Source organism: Macaca mulatta, chromosome 2 (genome assembly GCF_049350105.2).
Source record: "Macaca mulatta isolate MMU2019108-1 chromosome 2, T2T-MMU8v2.0, whole genome shotgun sequence".
Lineage (NCBI taxonomy): Eukaryota > Metazoa > Chordata > Mammalia > Primates > Cercopithecidae > Macaca > Macaca mulatta.
In genome coordinates, this window is record NC_133407.1 from 151,680,833 (window position 1) to 151,699,931 (window position 19,099).

The 19,099-nt window shown below is 47.9% G+C and overlaps 1 protein-coding gene across 1 annotated transcript; it reads left to right on the top strand.

The window, feature by feature from the left end:
- Positions 1-1,624: 1,624 nt before the first annotated feature.
- Positions 1,625-12,068, top strand: LOC114676395 (intraflagellar transport protein 122 homolog). Its single transcript, XM_028844476.2, is given in 5 exon segments — positions 1,625-2,084; positions 2,241-2,379; positions 4,205-4,282; positions 4,285-4,397; positions 11,868-12,068. Coding segments are annotated over 5 exon segments (864 nt in total). The 5' UTR covers positions 1,625-1,751.
- The last annotated feature ends 7,031 nt before the right edge of the window (positions 12,069-19,099 follow it).

Consider the following 19,099-nt stretch of genomic DNA (forward strand, 5'->3'; position numbering starts at 1 on the left):
GACAGAGCGAGACTCCGTCTCAAAAAAAAAAAAAAGAATCCAAATAGACATTTCTCTGGCCAATGAACACATGAAATGATGATCTACATCATTAACCATCAGGGAAATACAAACTGGAACTGCAATGAGATACCATTTTACACTCACTAGGACGGAGAAATGGGAATCTCCGTACAGTGCTAGTGCAAATATGAAATGGTGCAGTCACTTTGGAAATGAATAGCAATTCCTCAAAATGTTAAACATAGAATTACTATATGCCCAGCAAGTCCACTTTCAGGTATATGCTCAAGAGAAATGAAAACATATGTCCACACAAAAACTTGTACATGAATAATCACAGCAGCCTTATTCATAATAGCCAAAATGTAGAGACAAACCAAATGTCCATCAACTGACGAATGGATAAATAAAATATCATCTGTCATTCAATGGAATATTATTCAGCAATGAAAAACAAGGACGTACCAGTACATGCTACAACATGGATGAACCAGACATAAAAGGCCACATATTGTATGTCTCCATTTATATGAATTATCCAGAATAGGCAAATCCTTAGAGACAGAAAGTATGTTAGTCGTTGCCAGGGCTGAAGAGAAGGAGGAATTGGGATAGACTACTAATGGGGTTTACTTTGGGGTGATGGAAAGGTTCTAGAATTAGATGGTAACGATAATTGCACAATTCAGTGACTATACTGAAAGACATGTACAGTATTTTTTTTTTTTTAGACAGAGTTTCACTCTTGTCACCCAGGCTGCAGTGCAATGGTGTGATCTCGGCTCACTGCAACCTCCGCCTCCTGGGTTTAAGCGATTGTCCTGCCTCAGCCTCCCAAGTAGCTGGGATTACAGGTACCCACCACCACACCCAGCTAATTTGTGTATGTTTAGTAGAGACAGGGTTTCACCATGTTGGCCAGGTTGGTCTCGAACTCCTAACCTCCAGTGATCCACCTGCCTCGGCCTCCCAAAGTGCTGGGATTATAGGTGTGAGCCAATGCGCCTGGCAATCATACACTTTAAATGGGTGAATTGTACAGTATGTGAACTACATCTCAAAAAAGTTGTTATAAAGAGTAATAGTATGGGCATAGTTGCAGAAAAAAGGACAATCTTTCAACTGAATAAAATCAGCTTTGTAAAAGACTTATTTATTTATTTATTTATTTATTTGTTTATTTATTTATTTATTTTGAGATGGAGTCTCGTTCTGTCACCCAGGCTGGAGTGCAGTGGCGCAATCTCGGCTCACTGCAAGCTCTGCCTCCCGGGTTCACACCATTCTCCTGCCTCAGCCTCCTGAGCAGCTGGGACTACAGGTGCCCACCACCTCGCCTGGCTAATTTTTTTGTATTTTTTAGTAGAGATGGGATTTCACTGTGTTAACCAGGATGGTCTCAATCTCCTGACCACGTGATCCACCAGCCTCGGCCTCCCAAAGTGCTGAGATTACAGGCAAGAGCCACTGCGCCCGGCCTGCAAAATACTTTTTAAAAAGAGATGGAAAAAAGAAGCTGAGGGGACCCATTGAGCCACAGCAATAACTATATGTGCAGAGGAGGGGGGCCTTTGGGAGCCAAACCATCCAGTCTCCATCTTGGCTGAGGAGCCCTGACACGCTCCTGCACTCCTGGAGCACTTGGGTGGGCCTAGGGGAGGTGCCACTGACTCTAGGAGCTGAGGATTGGGCTGTGTGGTTGGGGAGTAGGGAGATGGAGAGGCAGGGAGGCCCGTGTTCACCATGGGATGACACAGGAGAAAAGACCGGTCAGCTCTCCGTCTTCCCAACTCCCTCCATTAAAGTTGGCGAGAAAAGCCCTTAATTGTATTGCAATGGTTATGGATTCGGAAATGGTTTTTCCCTTGGTGTGTGTTCTTTTTCCTCAGATTGGAAAGGATCGGGCACTGAACTTTGACCCCTGCTGCATCAGCTACTTTACTAAAGGGGAGTACATTTTGCTGGGGGGTTCAGACAAGCAAGTATCTCTTTTCACCAAGGATGGAGTGCAGCTTGGGACTGTTGGGGAGCAGAACTCCTGGGTGTGGACGTGTCAAGTGAAACCAGATTCCAACTATGTGGTAAGAAGAGGAAGTTTGTTCTGTGGGGCCATGGCTTGAAGAGGCACTGAGCAGCCGCCATGTCTCGAGAGACATATCACTGGGGTTTGTGTCTGACAAATGGGAGTGCAGACTGTCTCCAGAGAGCTGGGAATTGACAGTTCTGTCACCCTGCAGGTGGTCGGCTGCCAGGACGGCACCATTTCCTTCTACCAGCTTATTTTCAGCACAGTCCATGGGCTCTACAAGGACCGCTATGCCTACAGGGATAGCATGACTGACGTCATTGTGCAGCACCTGATTACTGAGCAGAAAGGTGAGAAGCAGGTCTAGACCTTGGGAAGAGGGACAGGTGGAAGCAGGTGGAAAGGGCTACTGACAGGGCACTTGAAATGACAGGAAAGGTTTCTCCTTGGCCTTTTGAAAACATGTTAGCCACTGGGTCTGTGTCTTGGGTTTTTTTTTTTTTTTTTTTTTTTTTTGGTGGGGGAACTAGGGATGCCAATCTCCTTGAGGATTTCATGAAAGCAATAAACCCTCTCTGAAAAATGTACCAACTCAGAATTTTGCACATAATTTCAAGGAGTACGTGAATTTCCTGAGTGAGGGAGGATGATTTATGACAGATTGGAGCCAGGTGGTTGACCTACATGGGTCTTTGTGGACCTTTATCCTTTCTTGTCAGAGTCACTCAGGGGTGCTTCTCCCTCAGCCCAGTCTCCACTTGCCTCCTGCTGGGTCTTTCTGCCAGAGATGAGCAGCAGAATTGGATTGGCACAGGCTTAGTCAGAAGATCAGGGTTCCAGGCCTAGCATAGTCATTCCAAGCCCTAAGACCACAGTCTCTCCCTCTGTCCACTTAAGTAGCTGTGCTGGTTAAATAGGCTCAGAATCCACTTACTCCAGGTGTATTCATATCTGCATGTGCTGGCCTTAGTGCACTGCTGGGTGCCTTTGCAAGGGATCCAGGTGGGGGGTTCTTTTGTAGATTCAGATGAGTGTCCTTTGGTCCCCCTGGAGGACCATATGTTTTTGAAGATTCTGGCTGTGGTGGCTGGGGCAAAGCCTCTTGGACAGCTCCACAGTGTCCCCCTCAGGGACATTTTTTCCACCTGGTCTGTAGTGGGAGTGTAGAGCCTGGTGTGTACCAGAAATTAACGTGTCTTTCCTGTTTGTCAAGGAGGTGGGCAGGGAGCGGCCAGAGGTGAGGTCAGTTACTTAGGCAGGCTTCCAATCACCACGGCCACTAGTGCTGTGGAGAGGAGTTTATATTTGTTTTTTTTTTTTTTTTTTTTTTGAGACGGAGTCTCGCTCTGCCGTCCAGGCTGGAGTGCAGTGGCCGGATCTCAGCTCACTGCAAGCTCCGCCTCCCGGGTTCACGCCATTCTCCTGCCTCAGCCTCCCGAGTAGCTGGGACTAAAGGCGCCCGCCACCGCGCCCGGCTAGTTTTTTGTATTTTTTTAGTAGAGACGGGGTTTCACCGTGTTAGCCAGGATGGTCTCGATCTCCTGACCTCGTGATCCGCCTGCCTCGGCCTCCCAAAGTGCTGGGATTACAGGCTTGAGCCACCGCGCCCGGCCCTAGGAGTTTATATTTGTATCCAGCAAGTGATGGTAACAGTGAGTTCGTTCATTCCTCCCTCCCTCCCTTCCTCCCTCCTTCCCTCCCTCCCTCTTTTCTTTTCTTTTCTTTTCTTTTCTTTTCTTTTCTTTTCTTTTCTTTTCTTTTTTAAGATGGAATTTCACTTTGTTGCCCAGGCTGGAGTGTAGTGGTACAATCTCAGCTCACTGCAACCTCTGCCTCCTGGGTTCAAGTGATTCTCGTGCCTCAGCCTCCCAAGTAGATGGGATTACAGGCACCTGTCACTATGCCCAGCTTACTTTTGTATTTTTTAGTAGAGATGGGGTTTCACCATGTTGGCTAGGCTGGTCTCAAAATCCTGACCTCAGGTGATCTGCCCTACTTGGCCTCCCAAAGTGCTGGGATTACAGGCATGAGCCACCATGCCCAGCCAAAAGATTTTACAATGAGAGTGTCTCACTTTAATTGCCAGTAGTTTAAAGTGATAGCTTTTTAATTTCTCTGCCTTCCATTTAGTTAACAATCTCTTGCTAGAACTAGATATTTTTTTTTCTTTGACAGTTCAGATTAAATGCAAAGAGACTACCAAGAAGATTGCCATCTATAGAAATTGATTAGCTATCCAACTAATCCTCTGCTATAATTATATTCAGAGGACTCATTAGACATGCATTACCAGGTAAAAAAAAAGATTGTCAAGAAGTTTGAGTGCAACCTCCTGGTGATGTGTGCCAATCACATCATCCCATGCCAGGTGGCTGTGCATATATATATGCTATATCTATAGTCCCAGTATGACAAAGTGCTCTGCAATACAAAAAAGTATTCTCCAGTTTATGGCTTATGACATGCTAATAGAGTCTGGTTCCTCTAGATGTCAGGAAATGAAAGCCAAAGAGCAGCCACTTAGTTTGAGGAAACAGACTTGTTTTCTAGTGACCAGTGTTAAAACAATGAGGTAGGCACCCTATTGTTGTAGCAAGCGTGAATGGAATTCACCCCAACTCCTCCAACATGCTGCTGCCCACCTGGCAGAGGACGATAATGTGATTGGCACACACCACCAGGAGGTTGCACTCAACTTCTTGACCAGTGGTCCCCCAACCATTTTGGCACCAGGAACAGGTGGAAAACAATTTCTCCACAGATGAGGGGAATGGTTTCAGGATGACACTGTTCCACTTCAGATCATCAGGCATTAGATTTTCATACAAGCTGGATCCCTCACATGTGCAGTTTGCAATAGGGTTCTCACAGCTATAAGAATCTAATGTTGGTGCTGATCTGACAGGAGTCAGAGCTCAGGCGGTAATGCTCACCCACCACTCACCTCCTGCTGCATGGCCCAGTTTCGAACAGGCCGCAGACAGGTACTGGTCCTTGGCATGGGGTTTGGGGACCCCTGTTCTTGACCTTGATCTTCTCCTTTACCCAGTAATGCATGTCTGGCAAATCATCTGAAAATATATATATATATATACACACACACATATATATATATAAAATAATTCTCTGAATATATATTGTATATGATATATCCTCTGAATATATATATTTTATTTATATATATATATATATAAAAAATATCTTCTAGAGATGGGGTCTTGCCATGTTGCCCAGGCTGGTCTTGAACTCCTAAACTCATGCTATCTGCCTTCCTTGGCTTCTCAAAGTACTGAGATTAAAGGTGTGAGATACCATTCCTGGCCAGCTTGTATAATTTTAGTGACTTAAAACATAAATTGGTGTCCCATGGCTGGGCACGGTGGCTCATGCCTGTAATCCCAGCACTTTGGGAGGTTGAGGCGGGCAGATCACCTGAGGTCAGGAGTTTGAGACCAGCCTGGCCAACATGGTGAAACCCCATCTCTACTAAAGTAACAAAAAATTAGCTGGGTGTGATGGCACGTGCCTGTAGTTCCAGCTACTAGGGAGGCTGAGGCACAAGAATCACTTGAACCCGGGAGGCGGAGGTTGCAGTAAGCTGAGATCACGCCATTGCACTCCAGCCTGGGCAACAAGAACGAAACTTTGTCTCAAAAAAAAAAATAATAATAATAATAATAATAAATAAATTGGTGTCCCACAAAACGAAGACACTTTTTTTCTGATAAGAATATATACATAAGATTTATGTCAACTCAGTAATCATTTAGGAGGTTTTACTTCCTGAGAGATTTTCTTTAATGAAAAAATGTTCTCAAGTCAGATTCCTAGGGTGTCTAAGTCAATGCCAAGAAAAGTTTGGAAAGACTTTGAGAGAAGGCCAGCCCGGCATCTTTCTTGGAAGCAGAGGTAGATTTGGTTTCACATAGCCCTACTGGAAGTGATAAAAGGGAAGAATTCTTTAGGAATCACTGTGATATTTACTTTACATGCTAGGGACATAAATTTCTTTTTTAAAAAAAGAATCACTGTGGTGTAAAATACTGTTAAAATTTCTTTAAAAGTCTAAAGCTGGGCTGGATATGGTGGCTCACACCTGAAATCCCAGCACTCTGGGAGGCCAAGACAGGAGGATTGCTTGAGGCCAGGCATTCAAGAGCAACCTGGAAAACAAATCAAGACCCCATTTATATATTTTTTTAAAAATCAGCTGGATTTGGTGGCACTCACTTGCAGTCCCAATTACTCAGGAGGCCAGGGCAGGAGGATTGCTTGAGCCAGGAATTGGAGGCTTCAGTGGGCTATGATGGCACCACTGCACTCTAGCTTGAGTAAGCTTCACCTGCTGCACACCTAAAGTGCAGGAAGGAAACGATCAGTTTTGTCATCTGAAAGGGGAAAAGAGATGGTCAAACCCGGCCTTCTGCTTACTTCACAGGAATGCCAGAAGAGCCAGTAGAATGGGAAGTGCTTGGATCTTTGGGGACATGGGCGTTTACGTATCATTCAGCCTTGTGGCTTGAGGAAGCATGTCACCAGAGAAGACAGATCGAAGGCTCCATGCCCAGGGCCTGGCTGGCTTTCTGCTGGGCTTACACCATTCTTTGCCTCTTTAGGGCTTTGTAGGTGGTCAGGGCTGGTTTTCCAGAATGAAGTTCCCCCCAAAGTTGGAGCCCCTCCTGACTGGTTACCTCGACTACTACAGGGCTTCCCAATGTTATGGGAAGATTCGGTCCCCTTACTAGGCTCCTCCTTGTTCTCCACAGCAAAATCGATAGTGGGAGGGGCCTGGAGTAGGGAGCAGCCTCAGTCAATTACAAGGGGTTACCTGGTGATATGGTTTGGCTGTGTCCCCATCCAAATCTCATTTGGAATTGTAATAAGCCCCAAGTGTCAAGGGCAGGGCCAGGTGGAGATAATCGAATCATAGGGGCAGTTTTCCCCATGCTGTTCTCGTGGTAGTACATAAGTCTCACGAGATCTGATGGTGGAGTTCCCCTGCACACGCACTTTTTGCCTGCTGCCGTGTAAGATGTGACTTTGCTCCTCCTTTACCTTCCACCATGATTGTGAATTGTGAATAGCCATGTGGAACTATGAGTCAGTAGCCTCTTTCCTTTATAAATTACCCCGTCTCGGGTATGTCTTGATTAGCATCACGAGAGCAGACTAATACAGTGAATTGGTACCTGGAGTGGGATGCTGCTGTAAAGATACCTGAAAATGTAGAAGCGACTTTGGAACTGGGTGACAGGCAGAGGTTACTGATGGAAGGTATCCAGGTTCTTGGCATCTTTTTTTTTTTTTTTTTTTTGAGACGGAGTCTCACTCTGTCACCCAGGCTGGAGTGCAGTGGCGCGATCTCGGCTCACTGCAAGCTCCGCCTCCCGGGTTCACGCCATTCTCCCACCTCAGCCTCCGAGTAGCTGGGACTACAGGCGCCCGCCACCGCGCCCGGCTAGTTTTTTGTATTTTTAATAGAGACAGGGTTTCACCATGTTAGCCAGGATGGTCTCGATCTCCTGACCTTGTGATCCACCCGCCTCAGCCTCCCAAAGTGCTGGGATTACAGGCTTGAGCCACCGCGCCCGGCCGGTTCTTGGCATCTTGAACAAATAATTGGACAAAATGCACAAACAAAGCAAGGAAAGCAAAAGCAGAGATTTATTAAAAACGAAGGTACACTCCACAGTGTGGGAAGTGGGCCTGAGCATCAGGGCTCAAGAGCCCCCATTACAGAGTTTTCTGGGGTTTTGATACTCTAGAGGTTTCCCTTTGGTTACTTGGTATGTGCTCTGTGTAAATGAGAATGGAGTGAAGTTACAAAGTCATTTACTCAGAGTGTGTCCAATGTAAATGAAGAGGATGTTACTTGGCGTGTGTCATCTACGTAAATAGGATGAATGTGAAGTTACAAAGTGTAAATGGAGAGGATGTTACTTGGAGCGTGTGGGCTATGTAAATGGAGACGATGAATGTGAAGCTACAAAGTGTAAATGGTGTAAATGGAGAGGATGAAGTGAAGTTACAAAGCCATTCACATTTCTTTTTTTTTTTTTTGAGACGGAGTCTCGCTCAGTCACCCAGGCTGGAGTGCAGTGGCGTGATCTCGGCTCACTGCAAGCTCCGCCTCCCAGGTTCACGCCATTCTCCTGCCTCAGCCTCCCAAGTAGCTGGGACTACAGGCACCCGCCACCATGCCCTGCTAATTTTTTGCATTTTTAGTAGAGACAGGGTTTCACCGTGTTAGCCAGGATGGTCTCGATCTCCTGACCTCATGATCCACCCGCCTCGGCCTCCCAAAGTGCTGGGATTACAGGCGTGAGCCACCGCACCTGGCCAGCCATTCACATTTCTGTCATTGCTGAAGTGCTTCCATTTGATTTAGTTCTAAGAAGTCAGCATGGATTGGCCTTATGTTCCCTGCCTCCAGGCCCTATTCTCCTGCCTCATTGGAACAGTTTGAAGGGCTCAGAAGAAGATAGAAAAAAGTGGGAAAGTTTGGAACTTCCTAGAGACTTGGAGGGCTCAGAAGACAGGAAAATGTGGGCAAGTTTGGAACTTCCTAGAGACTTGTTGAATGGCTTTAACGAAAATGCTGATAGTGATATGGACAATAAGGTCCAGGCTGAGATGGTCTCAGACGGAGATGAGGAACTTATTGGGAACCGGAGTAAAGGTCACTCTTGCTATGCAAAGAGAATGTTGGCATTTTGCCCCTGCCCTAGAGATCTGTGGAACTTTGAACTTGAGAGAGATGATTTAGGTTATATAGGGGAAGAAATTTTTAAGCAGCAAAGTGTTCAAGAGGAACAAGAGCATAAAAGTTTGGAAAATTTGCAGCCTGATGAGGCAATAGAAAAATTACCCATTTTCTGGGGAGAAATTCAAGCTGGCTGTAGAATTTGCATAAGTAAGGAGGAGGCAAATGTTAATCACCAAGACAATGGGGAAAATGTCTCCAGGGCAAGTCAGAGACCTTCAAAGCAGCCCCTCCCATTACAGGCCTAGAGGCCTAGCAGGAAGAAATGGTTTTGCGGGCTAGGCTCAGGGCCTCCCTGCAGTGTGCAGCCTAGGGACTTGGTGCCCTGCATCCCAGCTGCTCCAGTGGCTAAAAGGGGCCAAGGTACACCCTGGGCTATGGCTTCAGAGGGTGCAAGCCCCAAACCTTGGCAGCTTCCACATGGTGTTGAGCCTGTGGTTACACAGAAGTCAAGAATTGAGGTTGGAAACCTCCGCCTAGATTTCAGAGGATGTATGGAAATGCCTGGATGTCCAGGCAGAGTTGTACTGCAGGGGCAGAGCCCTCATGGAGAACCTCTGCTAGGGCAGTGCAGAAGAGAAATGTGGGGTTAGAGCCCCACACAGAGTTCCCACTGGGGCACTGCCTAGTAGAGCTGTGAGAAAAGGGCCACTGTCCTCCAGATCCTAGAATGGTAGATCCACTGACAGCTTGCACTGTGCACCTGGAAAAGCCACAGATATTCAATGCCAGCCTGTGAAAGCAGGCAGGATGGCGTGGGGGTGGGGGAGCTATGCCCTGCAAAGCCACAAGAGCATAGCTGCCCAAGGCCGTGGGAATCCAGCTCTTTCATCAGCATGACCTAGATATGAGACGTGGAGTCAAAGGAGATCATTTTGGAGCTTTAAGATTTGGCTGTCGCACTGGATTTCAGACTTGCATGGGGCCTCTTGTCCTTTTATTTTGGACAATTTCTCCCACTTGGAACAGGTGTATTTATCCAATGCCTGTACCCCATTGTATCTAGGAAGTAACTAACTTGCTTTTGATTTTACAGGCCCATAGGTGGAAGGGACTTGCCTTGTCTCAGATGAGACTTTGGACTGTGGACCTTTGAGTTAATGCTGAAACAAGTTAAGATTTTGGGGAACTGTTGGGAAGGCATGATTGGTTTTGAAATGTGAGGAGATTTGGTAGAGGCCAAGGGTGGAATGATATGGTTTGACTGTGTCCCCACCCAAATCTCACCTTGAATCATAATAATCTCCATGTGTCAAGGGTGGGGCCAGGTGGAGGTAATTGAATCATGGGGGTGATTTTCCTCATACTGTTCTCATGGTGGTGAATAAGACTCATGAGATCTGATGCTTTTATAAATGAGAGTTCCCCTGCAAAAACTCTCTTGCCTGCCACCATGTAAGACATGACTTTGCTCCTCATTTGCCTTCCACCATGATTGTGAGGCCTCCCCAGCCATGTGGCACTCTCAGTCAATTAAACCTTTTTTCTTTATAAATTACCCAGTCTCAGGTATGTCTTTATTAGCAGTATGAGAACAGACTAATACACTTGGCCACCACTAGCCCAGAGGTGACTTCCCGTCAATCTCAACTCACTCGGTCCCTGAGAAAGTAGAATGGTTCAGGGGAAAGAGAGGGCACAGCCTTCAGGCTGACCTGGGCTTGGGTCCTGCCTGCATCCCTTACTGTGTGATCTTAAGTAAGTTAGTGAGCCTCTCTGAACCTTGATTTCTTTTCTCTAAAATGAAATTAGTAATTGCCCCTCACAGAATTGCTACAGGAATAAACAAGATACCATAGTACCTAGCTCAGTGCTGGGCACAAAACAGGGCCCAAAATGTTACTTCTTCTCTCCCCAGCCTCAACTTCCACCTATGGTGGGGGTGGGTAGCAGGCCCCAAATGTGAATCTGTCTGAGTCTAGAACCATACAAGTGTGGAAGGGTGTGTGCTCCACCATCCCCACTGCTGGCTGTGTAGCAGGCTAGGGGAGGTGATTCTCAGCCCTGCCAGGAGACATTAGCATTCCCAGCTGCGACACTGCCTGCTGGCTTTTCTTCTTCTCCACTGCCCCTCCCACTACGCATGAAACAGCTATATTGCTTTTTTCTCATTATAAAAGCAATCCATGCTCATTATTAAAAGATTCAGACATTATAAAATATCCTAGGTAGAAAGCCGTGAGCATCTGCTGGTCCCTGGGGCTCCAGGGCCGAGCAGAAAACCGAGGTACCCAGGGTGCCTCCCAGGAAAGCTCTATTTTCACAATGTGTGAACTGTAAATGCAAATGCAAGATATTCTTTTCAAATCTTACAAATCTTACCCCCTTTTTTTTTTCTTATAAAACACAATAGATGGGCTGGGCGCAGTGGCTCATGCCTGTAATCCCAGCACTTTGGGAGGCTGAGACGAGTGGATCAACTGAAGTCAGGAGTTTGAGGCCAGCCTGATCAACATGGAGAAACCCCATCCCTGTTGAAAGTACAAAATTAGCCAGGCATGGTGGCGCATGCCTGTGATCCCAGTTACTCGGGAGGCTGAGGCAGGAGAATCACTTGAACCCTGGAGGCAGAGGTTGTGGTCAGCCAAGATCGCGCCATTGCACTCTAGCCTGGGTTACAATAGCAAAACTCCATCTCATAACAAAAACAAACAAACAAACCAAAAAAACCCCACAACAGATGTTAATGACAAAACAAATCCAGGCAAACAAAAAAGATTTTCTAATTATGCAATTCTACCTACGCAGAAACACTGTTAATCGTTTGAAGCATATTCTTGTAAACGTTTTTCTGTGTATAGAGATGTATATTTCTTCTGTAATAGAAGTGGAATCCCTTTGCTGATTCTCCACTTTCTATATAGGAATTCATATTTCAGGAGAACATTTTTCAAAAGTAATGCTTGCTTACTGAAAAATTCCAAAAACACGCAGATGCATGGAAGGACTTGCCTCTGTTCATTTTTCTGTGGTTCCCTTTCCTCCTTTTCCCTCCATCCCACTGTAAGCAATTTAGTGGGATTCAGTCTTTAAAAGGGTATTGGGCTGAAATGTGTGAGCGCTGCCCAAGCCCAGGGTGGTTCTCACAGGATCCCCACCGTCCCTGTCCCCCGGGAACCAAATGCCAACAGTGTGGCCTGGAACACCCAGTGTGAGGACATGCTCTGCTTCTCGGGAGGAGGCTACCTCAACATCAAAGCCAGCATCTTCCCTGTGCACCACATCCACCAGGAACTTGCTCTCCCTCAATTGCACCAAACCAACTCTGCTTATTAAAAGTTTTCTCCCAAGATTGCCATCCTGACCTCAAAAATAAATGCAGTTTGCTGCTCTCTGACTGTGGCCAGCCAAGAGGAGACAAATGGGTGGCCTGGGGCTGCCTCTGCCAGGACCTTAAGATTCAGCAGCAAGGCCGGGTCCGGTGGCTCACGCCTGTAATCCCAGCACTTTGGGAGGCCGAGGCGGGCAGATCACCGCAGGTCGGGAGTTCAATACCAGCCTGACCAACATGGAGAAACCCCATCTCTACTGAAAATACAAAACTAGCTGGGCATGGTGGCGTATGCCTGTAATCTCAGCTACTCGGGAGGCTGAGGCAGGAGAATCACTTGAACCCGGGAGGTGGAGGTTATAGTGAGCCGAGATCATGCCATTGCACTCCAGCCTGAGCAACGAGAGCGAGACTCCATTTCAAAAAAAAAAAAAAAAGATTCATCAGCAAAGTCTTGCTGGCTACACCAGGGCCATCCTGCTGATACAGTAGGTCAGGACTGTCAAAAGTTAGGAAAGGCAGTATTAAGACAAAGGCAACTCTGTCGCCTCTGCCTCCGGCCATCCTGCGGTTTTGGCCTGGAGAGGAGGGATAAAGCATCAGATACACTCTTGGAATTTTTGGTTTCCCTTCAAAATTTATATCATCTTGTGCAAGAACTGGTTTGTCAGGGCTGCCAACTAGGACAGCGAGCCCTAGGAGGGAGGGCTTCTCCAGGTGGTGGTGACTTCATGTTTGGAATGCAACAGCAAGATAAAGTATAGCTCAGAGGGTGAGTGAGTCTCAGAGGGTGAGTGAGTCTCAGAGGGTGAGTGAGTCTATTTCTTTTTTTTTTTTTGAGACGGAGTCTCGTTCTGTCGCCCAGGCTGGAGTGCAGTGGCCGGATCTCAGCTCACTGCAAGCTCCGCCTCTCGGGTTTACGCCATTCTCCTGCCTCAGCCTCCCAAGTAGCTGGGACTACAGGCGCCCGCCGCCTTGCCCGGCTAGTTTTTTGTATTTTTAGTAGAGACGGGGTTTCACCGTGTTAGCCAGGATGGTCTCAATCTCCTGACCTCGTGATCCGCCCGTCTCGGCCTCCCAAAGTGCTGGGATTACAGGCTTGAGCCACCGCGCCCGGCCGAGTGAGTCTATTTCTAAAACTCCACTCAAATTGTGCCTCCCAGAAAGTCCAAGTGTTAGCCATCCATCATATGCTCAGCTGTGATGTGCCTGTCTGAATGCCTGCCCCACTCACGGGGCAGTCAGCATGGCAAGGAGTTGTGGGGTTCGGGGAAGGAGCACCGGCTTTCAGTCCTGACTCTGCCATTCAAACATTTGCTGAACAAAGGACCTGTCTAAGGCACTGCTAGGTGGTGTGGGGTGACGCTAAGATGAGGTACTTGTTTAGTTCCTGGGTGACAATCTAGAGGGAAGACTTTAAATTTCTTTCTGTGTCCAAAGCAAACAGTACCTATTCTAGGGATGTCGTCTTCCTCCCTGATGGCATTTCTGGGTGGGGCAGGAGAGGGAAGCTCCCTCCATGGAGATGCCTCCTCCCTCCTCTGAATCTTACAGCCTCCTCCATCTCCACTTTCCTACACTGAGGACATCTAAAAATATAATCTAGATCATTGTTACACAACTATCACTTCCCTTGTTTAGTAATGGCTAGCATCTGCACAACCATCCCTGATTTAAATTCCCCTCTACAGCATCTCAGTTAAGCCTCATGACTGCAGCGGGCATTCTCACCACCCCCATTTCAGAACTGGGAGGACTGGGGCTCTGAGGGAAGCGGCTGGCCTGAGGTCCCAGAGCCCCTTACGTGGCACAGCTGGTTCTCAGCCAGGCTTCTTAGTCCTGGTCTGGTCCAGTCTCCTCTCTCTTCATGCCTACAAGTCTTGACCTAACCCAAGGCGGGCATCACATCCTTCTTTGCCACTCCTTCAGTATCAGCCCAGGAGTATGGACAAAATGAGCAGTTCGTTAATTGACTGTGGGGAGATAAAGAGGGAAGGGGTAGGGGAGAAGGGGTTGGAAGCCATTCCTTCCTCCATCTCAGGTTCTAGATGGAAACACAGCTCAGGAACATACCTGGGCTTTTCCTTATGTGCAGAAAGAGGTCAGATGTTTTCAGCCATCTCTCTAGCTTTCATAGACTAGGCCAGGAAAGGACACAATGAATCAAGTCCATGAATCCCACCATGAAGGTATGTGGGAAGTGCCCACATTGCTGTCAGAATCAGACACCTTGACCATCTTCTCCACTCTAGTTGACAGATGCTAAGAAAAGCAGCATTGTGTAATACATAGCCAGTGATCATACTGATAATGAAAGCCACCATTTTTGGAGTGCCTATGATGTGCCAGGCTACTACCAGGTGCTTGCCATAGATGACAGCTAATAAGAGTGACAGCCAGAATCTGAGATGCTGCTCCTGGATCAGGCTTTACAGGCATCTTCCCACTCAATCCTCACACCTTTGTCCAGCTGTGCAACAACTGAATTACAGATGCTTACAGGGTAGCCTCTGACCAGAAGCCTGCCTGCAGGATGAAAGGATGAAGTTACATTGTGGTCATCTTCAAGGCAGCCAGGGACCAGGGGCTCGCTCATCTCCCCAGGTCTTTTTAGGAGGGAGGATGCCATACAGCTGAGCAGAGGCTGCAAGTGGCCAAGGTTGCTCCACACTTTCAGTTCAAAGTGCTCCAGAGCTGCCGCTTCCTCTAGGTGTAGGTCAGCCCATTTCAACTGGGACAATCCATGTGGGCACTCTTCTAGATCCTCACGCCAACTGAATGAGGCAGGTACTGTTGCTTTCTCTATTCCATGCAGGAGGAAACTAAGGCTCAGCGAGGCTATGCCACATTCCCATGGGTCCACAGCCAAAAGCTCAGTGAAATTCAAGCCCAGTCTGTTTCCTAAGCTCATACTCCCTCCGTCACGTCCCCTCTCCACCTGCGCATTGTAAGGGGCATCTGTATGTTCTGGGGTTTACCTACCTGCATGGTAAAGGGCTTGTTTGGAGCCATTGCCAAAAATGCCCAGGGCTGCTGACTCTCACTTGTAAATCCGCTGGCCTGGATCTAGCGGTCTTCACCTGAAGCCAATGAGCATAATTTTTCTCTCTACAAAAGTAACCGGTTGCTGTGGGGTCCAACTAATGTCATTTGTCATGTCTTACTGAGGTCAAAATGTCTGCCTCTCCTCATGTGCTATGAGGTGGGAAGTGGGTTAAAGTAAATTCCTAAGAGTGTTTCTCGAAAAAAAGTAAAGTGTCTTCGAGTACACTCCATGTTGACTGTCCTATGGCCTTAGGTGCACACATCTGGGTGCCCAGCGTAATTCCAGAGAACTGCGGATCCTCAGCAGGTGCCTTTTGGAGAGGGAAGATGTTCCTGTCCTGCTGACGGGGGGAAAGAATCTGTCCACATTGACCTGCACCTGCTGAGTGCCAGGCCATAGATCGTTTTTATTGGTCATAGTGATATCCTGGGGCCTAGAATGGATACGGTCTGAATTTCATGTCTGGTAAATTCTTATTGTAAATATATATTTTGTAGCGATAGGGTCTTGTTCTATTGACCAGGCTGGTCTGGAACTCCTGGGCTCAAGCGATCCTCCTGCCTTGGCTTCCCGAAGTGCAGGATGTACAAGTGTGAGCTCCTATGCCCAGCCAAAACCGTTTGTTTGTTTGTTTGTTTGCTCACTGCCAGATTTTAATTCATTTCCAAGTACTAGGAGTTAGTCTGTCTGGTGAGCCTGAGCTATGTGCAGGATTTTTAAAAGATGATTTCTGTCAGTTGGGAAGCATGTTAAAATACCCTCCCTGAGCACCCCATCTGCAGTATGGTTACCCCCATCTTCCATCATCACTTTTCTTGGTATTTCCTTCCTAGTTGCTATCTCTATTGGGAGTTTTTTGCACTGATAGACTAGTCTCTCTTGCCCAGTTAATGCCCTCTCCCCACCCTAAGGGTCAGCCCCAGGCAGGCCAGGCCACTGTGCCTGGGGTGCCTGTTGCATGTGCCCTTGATGGGTGGCCCCCAGGGGACACAGCCACACTCGATCAGCTGTGGTCCTGGGGCAGCCATGTCTGGATAGGCGGTACTTAGGGAGGACAAACTCCAAAACCCAGGGCTCCAAAGGACCCATGCGAAGGTCGGGAGGCTCAGGGGAGTGAATCTGTGCTGGGCCCAGTGATGCGAGGCCACTGGGGACACAGCAGAGGGGACCCCCTGAGATATCTGAAGGTGCTGAGTGTGTCCGGGAGCCGCAGGACCTGCTGAGGGCGCCCAACCGTGTGGGGACAGCGTTGCCTGGGGAAAGGTGGCCATGGCAGCCCACAGGGGTCCAGCTGTGCCTAGGGAGACCAAGCTGGCCAGGTCCTTTGCCCATGGGAGTTCTGTTTCACACCCACCCCCAGCACCTGGCCCTGCCCCAGTCTCTGCCCTGTTTGTGCCTGCAGCCATGGTGCCCAGGCTTGCCCCACCAGGAGACACCACGAGTCTGTCCATGTGTCCACATTTCTGCTTCTTCCCTGTGAAGTGGGCAATAGGTCAGGGATCCAGTCTGTTATAACCAGGAAAGGGAAGGGCCTCCAGGTCCAGAAAGTTTGGCAGCTGAGGTGTTGTCAGCAACAGTTAGTGACCTTAGCCTAGTTAGCCACAGTGGTGCTGTGCATCTTAGCCTAGTTTGCAGAGAGGTAGGACTTGTAAACAGCATAGTTAGGAGTACTGTGGAACAGGGATCGGCCTCCACCTCACTTGACAAAGAAATACAAAACTGTAAGATCATAGGCACCATCCACCAGGGATCTGGTCCAGCATAGGCTAACTGAGACCCAGGTTGTCCTCCAAATCATCTCTAAAAAGGCTGGCCTTGCTCTCCAGACAGAGATGAGCATCATAAAAATTCTCCATCACCCAAATATCATTCACCTCCACCAAGTGATTGACAAGGCAGTCACCTTGACAATTAGGTGGTAATGGAGTATGCCAGAGGGGAAGAGCTGCACCACCTAATACACCACCACCACCACATCAAGGATGGGGAGGAGGCCTGGATCATGTTAAGGCAGATTCTGTCAGCCCTGCAGTACTGCCACTTACAGAACATCACACATCCACACCTACAAAACATCCTACACAATGAGGAAGGCAATATAAAAATCATGGACTTTGGCTTTAGCACAATATTCAGGGAGCAGCAGATTGCTGAAAACCTTTTGTTGGGTGTACCCCTACATAGTCACAGAAATCTTCCTGGGCCCGGGGTACCATTGACTTGCCATAGACGTATACCGCCTCAGCAGTATTCTCTATTCCATGGTGTCCGGATCCCTGCTTTTCGACTCAAGAAAAAATTATCACACCTCAAGAAAAAATTATCAGCGCAGAATACCATTCACCACAATTGTATTCCCTACGAATGAAAAGACCTACTGAAAAGTGACTAACGCTGGACCCCAGGGAGTGTCCTCCATTGAAAAAAGTGATGAAAGATCCCTAAGTGAAAAGTGTCCAGAAGATGTCACTACCAATGTATGAAAAGCCACTCCTGGACCACCTGAACCCCAAACCATCCAGCTCATGGTGCCATGGGATTCCAGACCGAGAACATCTCAGTTTCAACAATGGAAGAGAAATTAACTATCCCATGGCAAATATCTCATTTGAGAACACAAAAAATAAGAGAAGAGGAGGCGCTCAACCATCGAGCACCACCCCTTCCTCCTGGGGTTTCCGCCTATCCATCCCCATCAGCAGAAATATCCCCCTTCCCAGCAAAACCAATGGGGGCTCAAAGCAAGCCAGAATTTCCTACTTGTCATTTTCAGCTACCCAAGCAGGGCCAAAAGTCAGAGAAAGTCAGGTAAGCCTCTCCTTCCCTACAAAAGAGCATGACCAGGAAGCAAGAAGAGGTCTGGAGAGAGGGCAAAAAGTTGTGGGCCCCATTGTTTACCCAGTGTGCAGCTGTCCTTAAAATCCACTTTGGGGGTGAGGGTCCACCAGGTGTCAATACTGAATCTCCCTCCACCCAATGTGAGTTTGCAACTCCAAAGAAAGGGTCCCTGTGGGCCCCACTTGAGATCCCCAAGGCCCTTCAGAGTCTGTCTTCCCCACCTTGCTGCCATCCACCCCCTCTAGAAGTGCCAGCCCTCTGAGAGGAGGTGCCTTCCTCAGGCCTGGCGTCCACTGGCACCAAAAAAGGCTAGAATTGATTCTGGGCCATGACCTGTGGTAGAGTTTGACATCTCTTTTCTAAAAGTTGGGACTCCAGGATCAGCCAGCTGGGGTGGGTAAAAAGACCATAAGGAAGGGGCAAGAGGCACCAAACAAAACCCACAAAGAGAGAAAGGCCCCTCCAGTGTCAACACAGGCCTGGCCCCAGAAACCGTGCGGCCCTAAATGCAAACCGGGCAACCTTGACTTGTTCGTCTCCCTTTGCGGCAGCGTAGTGAGGAGGTACCATAAAGCAGGGATCAGTCTCCACATCAATTCACAAAGAAATACAAAATTATCGGATCGTAGACACAATTCGCCATGGAACTGGCCAAGCATAGGTTAACTGGGAGTCAGGTTGTCCTACAAATCATCTCTAAAACGACTGGCCTTGCTCTGCAGAGAGAAAGATGAGTATCATGAAGACTCTCAACCGCCCAAATATAATTCAGCTCTACCAGGTAATTGGCAAGGCGGAAACAACTTATATGATGATGCACCACAACAACAGCTAAACCGCCAGATACGCCACCATGGCCACAGCGGGCAGCGGGGGAGGCCCCGATCAACTTCAGGCGGATTCTGTCAGCCCTGCAGTACTGTCACTTAAAGAACATCACACATCCAGAGCTAAAGCCACAAACCCATCTAGTCATAGAGAAGGCAATATAAAAGTCATGGACTTTGCCTTTAGGACAATATTCAGGGAGAAGTAGATGCTGAAAACCTTTCGTGGCCTGTACCCCTACACGGTCACAGAAGTCTTCCTGGGCCCGGGGTACCACTGACTTGCCATGGACGCTACTGCCTCAGCACTATTCTCTATTCCACG